Below are 16,145 nucleotides of genomic sequence, written 5' to 3'. Positions count from 1 at the left end.
AGAGGAAGATGGATCCCTGTGAGTAGGCCGAGGCCAACAGAGAGTGATAGGAATGATTTTTCTGCATTTATGGCCATGGTTGTCAATTGTGCCGCAGGAATGGAATGTAAATCACAGAGGATAGATGTTCTGGTGGCAGTTGCAGAGAAGTACTTGGGTGTACGAGATTTTAAGGCAGAAGAGTTACAAGATGTTTTGAACGATAGTGTCCTGTCCTCCCAGGCTGCTTGCCTCCATGTAGGATCAGATAGGGCCAATGTAGTGGAATAGTAGTGAGGTTTTAATTGGTGCAGGGTTAGTTGGTAGTGCAATTTTTCACAAAGTGTAATGAATTCATACAACAGAATAGTAGGGTTGTACAGCGCCAATACAGTAGGTGGCGACATGCAACTCTAATTTTTGTTTGCAGACCGCCATAATACCAAAGAAGAAGAAGAAGAAGAAGAAGAAGAAGAAGAAGAAGAAGAAGAAGAAGAATAACAACAATAGCGGATGGTCTCCGCCCCTTTCTCCTCCCCCGATTCTTGTAGTTACTATGTAGAAAAAGCCAATACTGGATGCCGACAAATGATGAAGGGGGTGGACAGAACACGATTCGCAATGTAACATAGGTGGAGCGATATAAAGAAAGGGCAGAGAAAGTCTATACTAATCGGACTTTAGAAATGTGGTAAGTACATTCGAGTGTTCGATCCGATACAACTGGTACCTAACCTTGCTAGCTAGCTTTATGAACGGTCAGATAGGCCTCGCGCAATCTACGGTAGCTAACGTAGTTGTAGCTGTGGCATCATTGCGCAATCAAAAGCGAAGAAATTAGTTAGCTAGGTATCTTACTGCTGTCAGCCGGTTGTCTCCTTACAAGCCAGATACAAGGCATTTCACACACACATTATATTTCATAAGTCCGTATTTCGTTGAAATACATTGTTAACTAGCTAGATAGTTTTTGCAGAGTTGGGGGCTAGCAGCAGACCGACATTTTGTTGGTATCAAGACATCTGTCACGATGCTTTAAATCTGGCTCTACACCTGCAAATAATAACTAACTGACTATAGTCATTGGCCAGACTGTCATAAAGGTAATCTAGTGAAATTATGTTATATATATACAAAAATGTATTTGGGCAAGGTATCTATCTATCTAACTAGCGAACCCTGTTTAGATAATAATACAGTAGCTACGCTAGCTAGCCAACTTATTCCAAAATGGCCACTTATATTGTATTTTTGTGTATGGATAGCTAGCTAGTTGATTTAGGTAGCTACGTGTTTTAAAAAATCTCTAACAATTCCAGCTTTTTCAAAAATGTGAATTATTTATTTTTCATAACTATACAAAAGTAATCATTAACTATAAATGTAGGTATTTAGTAGAACCCGACCGATATGGGATTTTTGGATCCGATTTTTGAATGGAAATATTAACGATAATAACCGATATATCTGCCAATATTTGTATTATTATAGTTGGAATAAAAAAAAAATCTGTATGGATTGTGCTTAAAACAGCTCTACAAAGGTACTCAGAAAGCTGATTTCATAAATTTTGAGTAAAGAACATTAACCTCTTAAGGATCAGAGGCTTTTTTTCAATTTTCGCCTAAAATGACATACCCAAATCTAACTGCCTGTAGCTCAGGACCTGAAGCAAGGATATGCATATTATTGATACCATTTGAAAGGAAACACTTTGAAGTTTGTGGAAATGTGAAATTAATGTAGGAGAATATAACACATTAGATCTGGTAAAAGATCATTAATAAATAAAAACGTTTTCTATTAATTTTTTTGTTCCATCATCTTTGAAATGCAAGAGAAAGGCCATAATATAATATTGCAGTTTAGGCGCAATTTAGATTTTGACCACTAGATGAGAGCAGTTTGTGCAAAGTTTCAGATTGATCCAATGAAGCATTGCAAAACTGGACTATTTTGTATCAAGTCTGCCCAAATGTGGCGAATTGGTCAATTGATACATTTTCTAGTACCTAACTATAGAGAACATACAAAAATGATATGGTAATACAAATCAGAGCAAGATGACTGCATCGCAGTGCTAGCTGTGCCACTAGAGATCCTGGTTCGAATCCAGGCTCTGTCGTAGCCGGCCGTGACCGGGAGACCCATGGGGCGGCGCGCAATTGGCCCAGCGTCGTCCAGGGTAGGGGAGGGAATGGCCGGCAGGGATGTTGGTAGAGCATGGTGTTTGCAACGCCAGGGTTGTGGGTTCGATTCCTGCGGGGGGCCAGTATGAAAAATAAATACAAATATGTATGTACTCACTAACTGTAAGTCGCTCTGGATAAGAGCGTCTGCTAAATGACTAAAGTGTAAGTGTGTAAGTGTACATTATTTACCTTCAGAGGTGAACATATCAAACCAGTTGCCGTGATACGTTTTTGTTGTTGTTGTGCTCTCTCCTCAAACAATAGCATGGTGCTGTAATAGCTACTGTAAATTGGACAGTGCAGTTAGATTAACAATAATTTAAGCTTTCTGCCCATATACAGTTGAAGTCGGAAGTTTACATACACTTAGGTTGGAGTCATTAAAACTTGTTTTTCAACCACTCCACAAATTTCTTGTTAACAAACTATAGTTTTGGCAAGTTGGTTAGGACATCTACTTTGTGCATGACACAAGTAATTTTTCCAACAATTGTTTACAGACAGATTCTTTCACTTAAAATTCACTGTATCACAATTCCAGTGGGTCAGAAGTTTACATACACTAAGTTGACTGTGCCTTTAAACAGCTTGGAAAATTCCAGAAAATGATGCCATGGCTTTAGAAGCTTCTGATAGGCTAATTGACATCATTTTAGTTAATTGGAGGTGTACCTGTAGATGTATTTCAAGGCCTACCTTCAAACTCAGTGCGTCTTTGCTTGACATCATGGGAAAATCAAAAGAAATTGTAGACCTCTTTCCAAACGCCTGAAGGTACCACGTTCATCTGTACAAACAATAGTACGCAAGTATAAACACCAAGGGACCACACAGCCGTCAGACCGCTCAGGAAGGAGATGCATTCTGTCTCCTAGAAATGAACGTACTTTGGTGCGAAAAAGTGCAAATCAATCCCAGAACAACAGCAAAGGACCTTGTGAGGGTGCTGGAGGAAACAGGTACAAAGGTATCTATATCCACAGTAAAACATGTCCTATATCGACATAACCTGAAAGGCCGCTCAGCAAGGAAGAAGCCACTGCTCCAAAACCACCATAAAAAAGCCAGACTACGGTTTGCAACTGCACATGGGGACAAAGATTGTACTTTTTGGAGAAATGTCCTCTGGTCTGATGAAACAAGAATATAACTGTTTGGCCATAATGACTATCGTTATGTTTGGAGGAAAAAGGGGGACGCTTGCAAGCCAAAGAACACCATCCCAACCGTGAAGCACGGGGGTGGCAGCATCATGCTGTGGGGGTGCTTTGCTGCAGGAGGGACTGGTGCACTTCACAAAATAGATGGCATCATGAGAAAGGAAAATTATGTGGATATATTGAAGCAACATCTCAAGACATCAGTCAGGAAGTTAAAGCTTGGTCGCAAATGGGTCTTACAAATGGACAATGACCCCAAGCATACTTCCAAAGTTGTGGCAAAATGGCTTAAGGACAACAAAGTCATGGTATTATGTAATTATTCTGCACTATAGCCTATTTATTGCCTTACCTCCATAACTTGCTACATTTGCACACACTGTATATATATTTTCTGTTGTATTTCTGACTTTATGTTTTTTTTTTACCCCTTATGTAACTCTGTTGTTTTTATTGCACTACTTTGCTTTATCTTGGCCAGGTCGCAGTTGTAAATGAGAACCTGTTCTCAACTGGCTTACCTGGTTAAATAAAGGTGAAATAAAATAAAATAAAAAGTATTAGAGTGGCCATCACAAAGCCCTGACCTCAATCCTATGGAAAATGTGTGGGCAGAACTGAAAAGGCGTGTGCGAGCAAGGAGGCCTACAAACCTGACTCAGTTACACTAGCTCTGTCAGGAGGAATGGGCCAAAATTCACCTAACTTAACATTTGACCCAAGTTAAACAATTTTAAAGGCAATGCTACCAAATGCTAATTGAGTGTATGTAAACTTCTGACCCACTGGGAATGTGATGAAAGAAATAAAAGCTTAAATAAATCATTCTCTCTACTATTATTCTGACATTTCACATTCTTAAAATAAAGTGGTGATCTTAACTGACCTAAGACAGGGAATTCTTACTAGGATTAAATGTCAGGAATTGTGAAAAACTGAGTTTAAATGTATTTGGCTAAGGTGTATGGAAACTCCCGACTTCAACTGTAAGACATGTCTATGTCCTGGAAAGTTTGCTGTTACTTACAACCGTCATACATTTACATTTTTACATTTTAGTCATTTAGCAGACGCTCTTAACCAGAGCGACATACAGGAGCAATTAGGGTTAAGTGCCTTGCTCAAGGGCACATTAACGTCATTTAGCAGACGCTCTTAGCCAGAGCGACTCACAAATTGGTGCGTTCACCCTATAGCCAGTGGGATAACCACTTTACAATTTGGGGGGGGGGGGGGGTTAGTTCACATTAGCGCACGTTAACTCAACCGTCCCGTATACGGGACACCGATCCCGTAGAGGTTAATGTAAGCACCACATAACATTTAGGAGCACCAGAGATACTATTTATTTTAATGGAAAAACTGTGTCATTCTAGGGAAAGGCGGATAAACTGCACAGATTCCAGCAAAAGATGTGCCTCTTAAGACTGAGCTGCCTCATGCTAGCCAGTTGGAAAACAACGACATAGGACACATTTTCTATGTATTGGTGTTTAGTTATGTTTTCATCGATTGTAGGACTGTAGCCACTGAATTATGGTAGTTGTCACTTGAAAGGAAAAACATAAATGAGCACGGTTACATGAAAACAATAAGATTATTGTGGATAGTCAGATTAATGTAATAGTTTGGTTTAAAACAATCAATTTCTCTAATCCTGTTTACATGGACACATCTGAAATCAGGCTACCTGATGGGACTTAAATAAATGTAGAAAATTGCTAATCAAAATAAACGTTCTAGCACAGTGACAGTGTTATTTTTGCAAAGCCTATTTGATTCTGAGTTCAGACATATAACGTTTATATATGAAAACAATTTCTAAGATGCATACTTTAAGTTTTTCCAAACTCACTTCACTTGCGCATATAGAGGGAGGCTTGCGCTACCGGTGCTGGCACATGCCGATTTTAAGCTGTTTACGTCCTAATAAATCGTAAGGTTGCTCAGAAACCAGGTGTTTTAATCGGTGTATGCTTACTTCGATTTTGACCTTACGCCGATTTAAGATAAGCAGAGTAAGGTGTTTACATGACTACTTCCATACTCTGCCTGATGCCATAATCAGTTTAATTTCTAATTATTAGTGTGCATGTAAACGTACTCGGTCACAAAATTTGCCACTCTCGCACCATGCGTTGCCTCAGTGAACGGTCCTTGCTATCCAAGATCCTTGGGACGTCCCTACCCCATTGAATAAGTTGACATTTAAAATGGTTACGGTAAGGGTTAAGTTTAGAGAGGTCAGGGTTATGGTAGGGTTTAGGGTAGGGATGTCCCAAGGATCCTAGGGAGCACTAATCCTCAGTGAACGGCGTCAAGTACTCTCACACAGCTAGTTAGCTGGCTAGCTAGCTAGCACTCGTCATGGAAATGGGGGTGGCGACACGTGAATTTGGACTAGTCCCTGACAAGTGACAACCCGTACATCAAAACGGAGCTACGAAGCACAATTTTGTAACATGCTATGTCGTTTTAGTGCCTATGAAAACATTTGAATGACAGAGCTTGAGGAATACGCTTCGCAAAGACGAAATACAGTGCATTCGGAAAGTATTCAGACCCCTTCCCTTTTTCCATATTTTGTTACGTTACAGCCTTATTCTAAAATGGATTAAATAAAAACAATTCCTCACCAATCTACACACAATACCCCATAATGACAAAACATAAACAGGTTTTTAGAAATGTTTGCATATATATATATATATATATATATATATATATATTTATTTATTATTATTATAAAACAATTTTAAGATACCTTATTTACTTAAGTATTCAGACCCTTTGCTATGAGACTCGAAATTGAGCTGGCACAGATCTGGGGAAGGGTACCAAAAAAATTCTGCAGCTTTGAAGGTCCCCAAGAACACAGTGGCCTCCATCGTTCTTAAATAGAAGAAGTTTGGAACCACCAAGACTCTTCCTGGAGCTGGCCGCCCGGCCAAACTGAGCAATCGGGTGAGAAGGGCCTTGGTCAGGGAGGTGACCAAGAACCTGATGGTCACTCTGACAGAGCTCCAGAGTTATTCTGTGGAGATGAGAGAACCTTCCAGAAGGACAACCATCTCTGCAACACTCCACCAATCAGGCCTTTATGGTAGAGTGGTCAGACGGAAGCCACTCCTCAGTAAAAGGCAAATGACAGCCCGCTTGGAGTTTGCCAAAAGACACCAAAAGGACTCTGACCATGAGAAACAAGATTCTCTGGTCTGATGAAACCAAGATTGAACTTGGCCTGAATGCCAAGCGTCACGTCTGGAGGAAACCTGGCACCATCCCTACAGCGAAGCATGGTGGTGGCAGCATCATGCCGTGGGGATGTTTTTCAGCGGCAGGGACTGGGAGACTAGTCAGGATCAAGGGAAAGATAAATGGAGCAAAGTACAGAGAGATCTGAATGTGTGGTCCAGCCAGAGGCCAGACTTGAACCCAATCAAACATCTCTTGAGACCTGAAAATAGCTGTGCAGCGACGCTCCACATCCAACCTGACCGAATCTGCAGAGAAGAATGGGAGAAACTCCCCAAATAAAGGTGTGCCAAGCTTGAGGCATCATACCCAAGAAGACTGCAGTAATTGCTGTCAAAGGTGCTTCAACAAAGTACTGAGTAAAGGGTCTGAATTTTTTTACTCTGTGTACGCCATAACAGAGTGTCCCGTTTTACCTCGCTGTGTAAAGCTGCGCTGTCGCTGGAAAGCACAAGTCTAAATGCCTTGAAGATTTTGGAGGGTGCTCGTACCATTCACTTTTATCGTGGGGAAACCTGTTGGGCGACATATTTTTTACTACTAAAAGTGGACTTTCATGTTTTGCTCCTTTTTAACCCAGTCTGACGCATCATTCTAATCATTAGCACGTCCATTTCCTACCAATCTCTGAAATGTGTTTGATAGTTACTGTCACATCAAACTTTATCACTCATCAACCCTTACTGGGTGTGGTGAAACCTCAATATGGTTGACCTGAGGGTATTGGAAGCAGACTAAGGTTTCGATCAAGGTAATTGTTTGGCTACCATTTTGATATTAGGAGGAGCCAGTATCCGGACAATACAGGTGTGTCAATTGTCTCCATCTAATTTGAATGAGACTGAATTCCTTTGTTTAAAAAAGTGTCAGCCTTGCTAACAGAATTGAAAGCCGATATCGGAGAGGCTTGATGGTGCAGGGGGGTCTTGTAAATTTGTAACATCCAATAATTTTGGTTCCTACTCATGGTGGTGTACTAAAACTGTTATAGTTAGTCAGGACCAGCACCTGCCCCATATGTTTAGTAAAGTAGTAACTTATTTTTTATCTTTTTCACAGTTGTTGACCAGACAAAGGAAGAGCTCTACAAAACAAGCTGCTCATGAAGAATGGAACTAACCTTGTTTAACATTGAACTTTGATCATTGAACACACCCTAATGGATTACGTAAGCTCAGCTGAACCAGATGTTGATGCCTTCATCTGCACAGAATGTGGGGATGGCTTCAGGCGCTACCTTGACTTGGTAAAACACATTACTGTTCATGAACGACTCAGGACTCAAGAACAAACAGATTCATTTTCCCTTGACAGTTTGCCCAATGGGTTTCAAGTTCCTCGTGAGTATGCTCTCCATGAAAATGGAACTTTCATAGTGGTTGACAGATCTGGGCCATCAAACAACCCTTCTTCTGTCAAACAGCCATCTTCAACTCCTTCACCTTATCAGAATTCAAAGACCATTGTACTCACAACTAAGCCAGCAAAAACGGATCTACATGTCAACACAGTATCTCACTCCCAGTGCCGCAGTGTCTCTCCTCTAAAACAGTACCGATGCGAAACATGTGGAAAATCATTTAACAACCAGCTGAGTTTACAACGCCATCACCAGTATCGGAATTTAGAGCAAGGTTATAAGTGCACCTTGTGTTGCAAGATCTTCACAGATAAAGAGAGGTTAAGGGAACATCTCCAAGAACATGCCCATGAAATATTTTACTGCTGTGGTCAGTGTGGAAAACGCTTTCTGAAACGAGAGACCATGTATGCTCATCAAAAAGAGCGGCATGGATCACTGGGGCTCAGACAAATGGGGAAGTCAGACAATGGTCAAGAGAACATAATACAGAAAACATATCCCTGTAAGAAGTGTAATCTGTGTTTTTTCTGGCTCTCCGACTTGCAGAGCCACTTACTCAGTCATTCTAAAGACAAACAATTATCTGTGAACTCTTCATCCAAAATCGAACAACAGTCTCAGAAAGATGAGCAATCACATACCATAGAGTACAGCAACAGCACCCCCACCGATGTGACCAAACAGTACAGCAGCGGCACCCCTAATACCGATGTGACCCAACAGTACAGCAGTGACGCAACTGTTGATGTGAAGACCCACAATGGCAAATCTGATTCCAAAACACCATCCTCTTTCAGACCATACCGCTGTGGTTTGTGTGGAGATCGCTTCCAGCAGTTAACAGACTTGAAGGAGCATCATCTTACTCATCAAACACAGGAAGAAATTGACAAGTTAAATAAGGATTCAGAGTCACAAAGAGTTGTAAAAAGGCGGCGAAGGTATACTGGCATTGAGTGCATTGTAACAAAAGCACCTGCAAGGAAGGGAGGAAGGCCCCCACTTTATAAAAAAGGATCTGGCACAAAATTACATCCATGCAAGCACTGCCACCGTGTATTCAGTCACTCTAGTAGTCTTTCTCGGCACAATAGATCCCACAAGGGGACTCTTCACACTTGTGTTCTCTGTGGGAAACATTTTCCACAACGCTGTGATGTCCGGAGGCATATAGCCATGTATCACAAACCTGAATTAGAGAAGAAGCCAAGTCTTAAGTACTTGGCATTGCATTCTAAACCAGATGGTGGTTCCCAATTGAATTCTGATGTGTTGGAACAGAATGTGTCATCTGAAAGAAAACCCAAGAAGTATTTAGACCGTGTTGTAGCAGAATTGGACAGTGACAATGGTGAACATCAGCAAACCACATCTACTGGAGAAGCATTCGCTGCTCCTAAGGCACGGAGGAACTACAAGTGTGATGAATGTGGGAAAAAGTTTGGGCTGCTGTGTGTGTACCAACGGCATTTGCGGTACCACAAAAGGGAACCGGGTAGTGAAATGGTTAAGTGCCCTCGCTGTCCAAGTCGTTTCCGGAGTTCCTCTGCTCTAGCACGCCATCTTGAGAATCACCCAAGTCAGTCAAACAGGGAAACAAACATGGAAGGACAGGCATCTCACACTGCTGACTCCAATCCAGACCTGGACTCTGACCAAGACAATGTAAAGGATTTAGTGAGTCATGGGGACATTGACAATGTCAAGGGTGGGAATGGTGAGAAAATTGGTCCAGCAGAGGTGCTGTACGAATGCACTGAGTGTACAGAGACTTTTTCCTCCTTGCAGAAGTTTCTGAAACACCAGAGTTCTCATGGGTCCGATAACCTTGGATAATGGAAACGATATGCATGGTATTTATATCCTGAGGGTCGAACCCCAACTTGAGATCGATGCACATAACTCAAATTGTTGCACTAATGTTATGCAGACCTCAGTTCATGATTTACGAAAGTCAGAGTTACGTGCACGTCTCAATTTACGATTCTTTCCTTGATGATGGAGCAGTTAACAGGCATTTATTTTCCTATAACTTGACGAACTACAACCAGTATGCTTCTTGGGGTGGGTGGGTCAGTCATTCTGAACCTGAGTAGGATGACATTGATGATGTAGCACTGCATAGATCGAGATGGTGACTTAAGAACTGGGAATTACTTAGATTTTTTATGTATTTTATACGATCATGTGAATGAGGTCTGTTTTTATCAATGTTTTAGATTGTTTTGGTTACTTACTTCAGTTAAACCTTTGGAAATGCCATGGTGTGGGAATAATGCCTTAATATGCTCTGAGAGCATTATTGAAGCTAGTAGTCGCGCACAATTTGCTAAAGACCAAGTGGAAATAACTTTTTTGCAGATAGATTTGGACCAATGCAAAGCGTTAAGGTGGTCTGAGGTAACAATGACTGGCCATTTCTTAGAAACGTTTTTTTGAAAGTGCAGTTCCATTGGGATTTCACTTTAAAATAACTTAATAGATGATTATTTATTTGCAATTGCCAAGCCTTTACAACCATGGTGTCTTTCACAATATCAAAAAACCTGTCAAGGTGAGATGTTCCCAAACTACCAGTCCAGGAATGTCATCTAGATCAGTGGTTATGAGACCATAGGCCTACTGGTAAAATTCACATGAGAGGGTACTTTAGGGGTTGTCCGGGCAGAGCAAAATTCAGTTGGTGGTACAGTAACCAAAAAAGGTTGGGAACCACTGCTCTAGATGATTTCTGCTGCCAGTCCTCCGGGTGGCCACTGATCTGTTAACACATGATCAGCATGTTTTTCCGTAAGGCAGGACAAAGCCTAGTGATCCCAATGCAGCTACACGTAGCATTGTGATGGAAATTAGCCTTTTCAAATGGTACTGTTGCTTCCTTTATTGCCTACCAAACGTGAACAAATGCATTGGCCCTGATTTAAATGTTAATTTTGTGCCATTAAAGTTGAAAGAAATGTATATTCCTAGAAATCAAATGATTTATCTTTTAAATGACCCATCAGTCATGGTTTTCAACTAATGATGAATGCGATCATGTGATAAGGTGGAAATGTCATTTTTGTGACTTTCCAACTGGTGGTAGGCTAGATCTTTTTCTGCCAGTGCTTTGTGTTGCCTACACACGGTGGAATATACCTCCTACACAAGGTACTATAGAAGTACCATGTCTAGGATCCATAGGATTATGGTTTATATCAATGATATGTAAGTTAGGATGTAGTTTCTCGACTATAAAGAAACATCATGGTGGGTTCAGACTTTTAAATGGATGAGTTTTGATCTGTGATCCATCTGTGTCCCAGGTGTTGAACACAAGCAATTCAGTAGATCAGACTTGTACAGAATCATGTAACCAGAAGGACAGAGGTGTCCTTGGGGGGAAAGGAAAATTGCCTCTTTATGACAAGCGTGATCTCGTTCCCAGAAACTTCTTCCCAAATGCTCAAAGAGTCTGGTGGACCAACGAGTCAAACTTGGCCTTCGTTAGCCAATACAGAAAGACTGGGAGAAACTCCCAGTGCATAGGTATTGGTTCAATCTGCTTAATCTACCAACCAATCATCTCCCACAACACCTTTCCCCTAACTTTGCAGTTGTGTGATTCGCTCAAATTAAATGACAAATACTTTACTCAGTAGGTCACTCTTCTAGAATTTGATGGTCACTCCCACTAAGGCCAACTTTGATAATTGATATCCCAGGTTTATATGTGCTGTGCACAATAGCCTGGGGACAAGGTTATGACAAGCGTGACTATCCTTTGCACTGGTTACTCCTAATGTACCTGTCCTTCATCTGGCAGGTCTCCCTAGGGATGCTTCCCGATTCCTGACCCTTCTCCCCGAAGTGGGCACTGCCCCACTAGTCCCACCTCCCCTTGTGTACTGAAAGTAAATGGTCTATACAATGGAAACTAATGCTTACACTAATCCAATGCCTTGAGGGGGCATGAGCAAGTGCACACTTTGGTGAGAAAGGTAGAGAATCGGACTGTATCCAATGGCCCAATCCAAAATCGATCCCTAGGCCCTACCTCCTATGCACTTTTTGGGATTTGACAGGTGTTGACAACATGGTGAAACTTCCGCCTAGCCCATCAGTGAGCAAGTGGAGCTATTACCATATTGCTTGCAGCTGTCAAATCCTATCAAATCTCCACAAGTGCGTAGGGTCTAGGGGTCGATTTGGGATTGGGACAATGATTTAGCTCGCTGGATGGGTGGAGTTCACACTTTACAATCACTTAATGGTTCCAAAAGTGCATACTCTGTCAACAAGGGGTGCTCAGCTTAAGTGAGTGCATTCAAGCTCAATTTATTGGTTGTGTTCCCTTGCTCAGACGTTGCATGCATCAACCAATGGTTGCGTGCCACGTCATTGACTGTGCCGTCGGGCACCAGATTGCAATAACTTGGTTAGCTGATACGTAAAATACCTATCCAGGCGTTGTAAGATCTGTCATATGTCAGCAGCGTCTGAGCAGAGGAACACAGCCTTTGTTTCCACAGCTGCGAAGGTCCGCCGCACGCATGACTCATTGACATACCGGATGAAATACAGTCATGGAGCATTACCTATTGCGCGGCAATAGCAATGTCCTGTGCAAAGCAAGGGAAACAACAACAGCGTCACTTGCATGATGGACTCTACTAGCACACCACCAACTAGCTAGCAATTCCACATCAGCTACATAAGTGTCAGTGTAAAGGACGTCATTCTGCTTGCTTAGTGAGTACCACTTCCTCCTGATTAGGCTCGCACTGAGGCTCGAACCCAGGACCTATGCCTTACTAGCACACTTACTAGCCCTCCTGAAGTGTCTTACCAATTGGCGCCATGCAAAAATCTAGCTATTTGCTGGCACAAGTGGGGACAGTTCAGGCTGAGGAGTAATTTTTATACATGCCCATATGCTACACTCACCCATCAAACTTACTCAATAGTGACCCCAGCACAACTGTAGATCTAGGTCACGGCACCATTGTAAAGGACGTCACGCTGCTTGCTTAGCGAGTACCACTTTCACCTGATTTGGCTCACATGAGGTTCAAACCCAGGATGTCTGCTTTGCTAGCACACGTGACCGCCCTCCGGAAGTGTCTTACCAGTTGGTGCCACGTGAAAAGCTAGCTATTTGCTCGCGCAAGTGGGGACAGTTCAGGCTGAGGAGTAAGTTTCACACACCCCCATGTGCTAAATCTGCAAATTAGACTTTCACATAAATCATTCATTAACGCCAATGGGAGGCTTGCGGAGAAATTTGAATTAAGGGTACGGATCTCAAGGCTGAGTAACGTTATTTACTTCCCTACAATCATTGGTTAGCTTGTACGAACTTTGAGACCTGTCTTTACACCGATAACCAATCGGTAATGAGTCAAGAAAGCCTTGGGTTTCTTCCACATGATCAGTCAAAAGCACACTTTATTCCAAGAAGCTACAATGATCATCATGGACAATCAGGGACGCATCCACTTCAACTTACACACTGTACCTAAATTCAATCAAGCTGTTTCATCCATATGACGGTGACAGTATGCTTGCAGGCCTGTCTTTTTTTATACTGATGTTACATTTATTTGGATCATTGTCCCTCATGATGTCCACACCCAAGGGAGATGCTGACCTCAGGGTTAGAGCAACAACAACAAAAATTGGTTAGCAATTCTGCAGTACGATGGCCACCTACTGGTGACTGGTGCACTGTGCACTCTGATTTGTGTGAAAAGTGCATTTGTTACTTGCATTGACCACGACATCAACTCCTCCCATCTTTCCTGCCTCAAGTTATTTGTCCAAAAGACAGATTCGTCATCAAACCTCTTACAGATCCCGCCTTGTTCATGAATGTCCAATTTGTGGCCTTGTCAAACCAGCTTCTGAGGATAGATTGACTCAAGATTTGTTTCCTCTTTAATCCCCTGTAAATGGCATGTTGGTTTTCAGAACCATGCAGTCCAAACCATCTTAGGTCATACCACTGGCTATCAAGTTTCATTGGAGTTGCATATAGTATTGCACAATTCCTATTGTTTGTGCCATATATTGGCCCTCAATTTGTTTCTTAGGAAGAAAGTTTATTTGCCAAACCCAAAAGGCTTAGCTCTTAACTGGATTGATTTGGCATGAGTGCATTACATTAGGTGGTAGCTTAGTTGTTGGTTAAGAGTGGTGTGTACAGGTCCTTGACAACCCTTGATTTTGACTTTTTTCCTTATCAATAGCACCATTCCAACCTATTGCTTGGTTAAATATCGTGGATTTGCAGTTGGTTTTGGAATAAACATACCCAATAGACAGTGAATAGCAGTAACTGGTCTAAGGTATGGCCCTTCCATGGGGCCCAGACCTGCTCATAGAAGAGGAGTGGTTTCCCTTTCTTCCAAGTTTTTGTACAAAGTCTACTATATGCTTGCAATACTGTCCTTACTAGGACATGGCACCTCATTTTGGTATTTTACTTCACTGGTATGATGTAAAGTGGTGCCATTGCGAGAGTCCATTAAAAAAAACAAGCCACCATTTTGTCCTCCAGTCCTGCTTGATTCTTGCAACCAAGATGGTGGCCACTAGGCAGAAGCAATCCAGGGCAGACCTAAAGCAGGCAGACTACTGATTGTTGTTCTGCTATGTAGACCAACCTAAAGGGGTGCTCTGTGAAATTTAGGGGGGTTACCACATTGGTTCATAACAACACACACAGGACAGCAGAGTCGTCGCCTGCACTGACTGCGTTTGAGGGAACGGTGTCATGGTACTCTCCGCAGTAGCAGCGGTCGTCCGGCACGCATCCCGATCACACAGAAGCCTTGATGCACGCGGCAGGATGTGCGCAGAAGCTGTATTGCGCAGCAAAGAACGTGTAGGGCGGGTACTTGCAAGGTTCTCTTTCCTTTTCATTGGTTCTAATAGCACAGAGTCATAAATGTTCCCGGGGTTCGGGCGCATTGTGTGATTCGATACAGAGAGAAAAACAAGACAAAACGACATTTCTGAAAAACGACAAACTTATCAATATGGTTGTTGTGTTCACGGAAATGTCTAGCTAGGTAGTTACCTAAAGCATCGTGGGACCGTGGACAACAACAGGAGTCAGGACGGCGGCACGCAAAACTGCATTGCCTGGTGAGTGCGGTTCTGAATTGAGTTCTAGATGAGAAGCCATTGTAGTTTGTATGGTAGCTAGTTAGCTAGCCTGCCTGGAGGCAGTAGATGACAATTGCCAAGCGAACATATACACATTTTAAGCACTGCAAGGAGCCACCCTATCCACTGACATGAGAACATGATTATTTCGAGTTATTTTGTTTATTGAGTGGTTAGTTACATGCATGCCTCTTCAGACATTATTCTCTGCTTTCTGATGACCTGGCTGGGGCTTTACCCCTACCCAATGGGCACAGACCAGACGTCAATTCAGCATACATTCCACGTTGGTTCAACGTAATTTCATTGAAATGACGTGGAAACAACGTTGATTTAACCGGTGTGTGCCCAGTGGGTACGGTCTAACGTTATTGTAGTTGCTAGAAAGTAAATTAGCAATTCAATACAAACCTACCTGGGGTGTATTAATTATGCCGATTCTGTTGCAAAACGTTTGAAACCGTTCGCCAAACAAAACATTTTTTGACTTCCGTTGGTCCCTCCCCGTTTCGTTCCGTTAGGTTCTTAAACGGTAAACTGTTTCCGTTGCCAGACGTAATGAATACACCCCTGGATGGTACATTAACGTGACCTGTAACTAGCCATGTAAATAAATAAAATGCATGCTATCACGCATAGTTAACGTTAGTCGGCACTCAATTTGTTATTATGTGCACTGTTAACCAAAGAATAGCAAAATCAATTTACTCAGATCTAGTTTCAAATCAAATGTATTGGTCACATACACATCGTTAGCAGATGTTATTGCGAGTGTAGCGAAATGCTTGTACTTATAGTTCCCGACACTGCACCAATATTTCACGTTTCATCAAATGTTTGTGAGGTAGAAATAGGCATGTGGATGGGTAAATGTTGAACTGTGCAACCCACATGTAGGCAGGCGTGTGATGGAAATACTGCTACACGTGAGTTATTGTAGTAAATTCCATTTATTTTTGGCAGTAGACAACCCCAATAACTGATTCTAGCCAAATTATTTTATTTCTGTATGAGGAAAGCTGAAACAAAGTTTTGTCACCACACAGG

The 16,145-nt window shown here is 42.0% G+C and overlaps 3 protein-coding genes across 3 annotated transcripts in view; all 3 read left to right on the top strand.

Moving 5' to 3' along the window:
• The window catches only part of LOC311139364 (sperm acrosome membrane-associated protein 6-like), a gene marked incomplete at its 5' end in the record, with an annotated part of 1,014,348 nt that overhangs the window by 84,117 nt on the left and 914,086 nt on the right, over positions 1 to 16,145 (top strand). The window lies entirely within an intron of this gene.
• LOC311140208 (uncharacterized protein) lies at positions 524 to 10,910 on the top strand. Its single transcript, XM_084175160.1, has 2 exons — positions 524 to 670; positions 7,646 to 10,910. Exon 2 carries the CDS (start codon positions 7,746 to 7,748, stop codon positions 9,783 to 9,785), a length of 2,040 nt encoding a protein of 679 aa, XP_084031286.1. The 5' UTR covers positions 524 to 670; positions 7,646 to 7,745; the 3' UTR covers positions 9,786 to 10,910.
• LOC311140205 (uncharacterized protein) overlaps positions 14,890 to 16,145 on the top strand; it is a 28,871-nt gene continuing 27,615 nt past the window's right edge. Inside the window, exon 1 of the mRNA XM_084175157.1 lies at positions 14,890 to 15,077. The gene's annotated coding sequence lies outside the window, so the exon portion shown is untranslated. The remainder of the gene's footprint in view (positions 15,078 to 16,145) is intronic.

This window comes from Coregonus lavaretus, assembly GCF_964263955.1.
Source record: "Coregonus lavaretus genome assembly, chromosome: 13".
Lineage (NCBI taxonomy): Eukaryota > Metazoa > Chordata > Actinopteri > Salmoniformes > Salmonidae > Coregonus > Coregonus lavaretus.
Note: the sequence above shows the minus strand (reverse complement) of the source record. Positions and strands in the feature narration are given on the sequence as shown.

Coding starts and splice junctions, on each gene's coding strand:
- LOC311140208 (XM_084175160.1), top strand. CDS start 7,746: ATGGATTACGTAAGCTCAGCTGAACCAGATGTTGATGCCTTCATCTGC.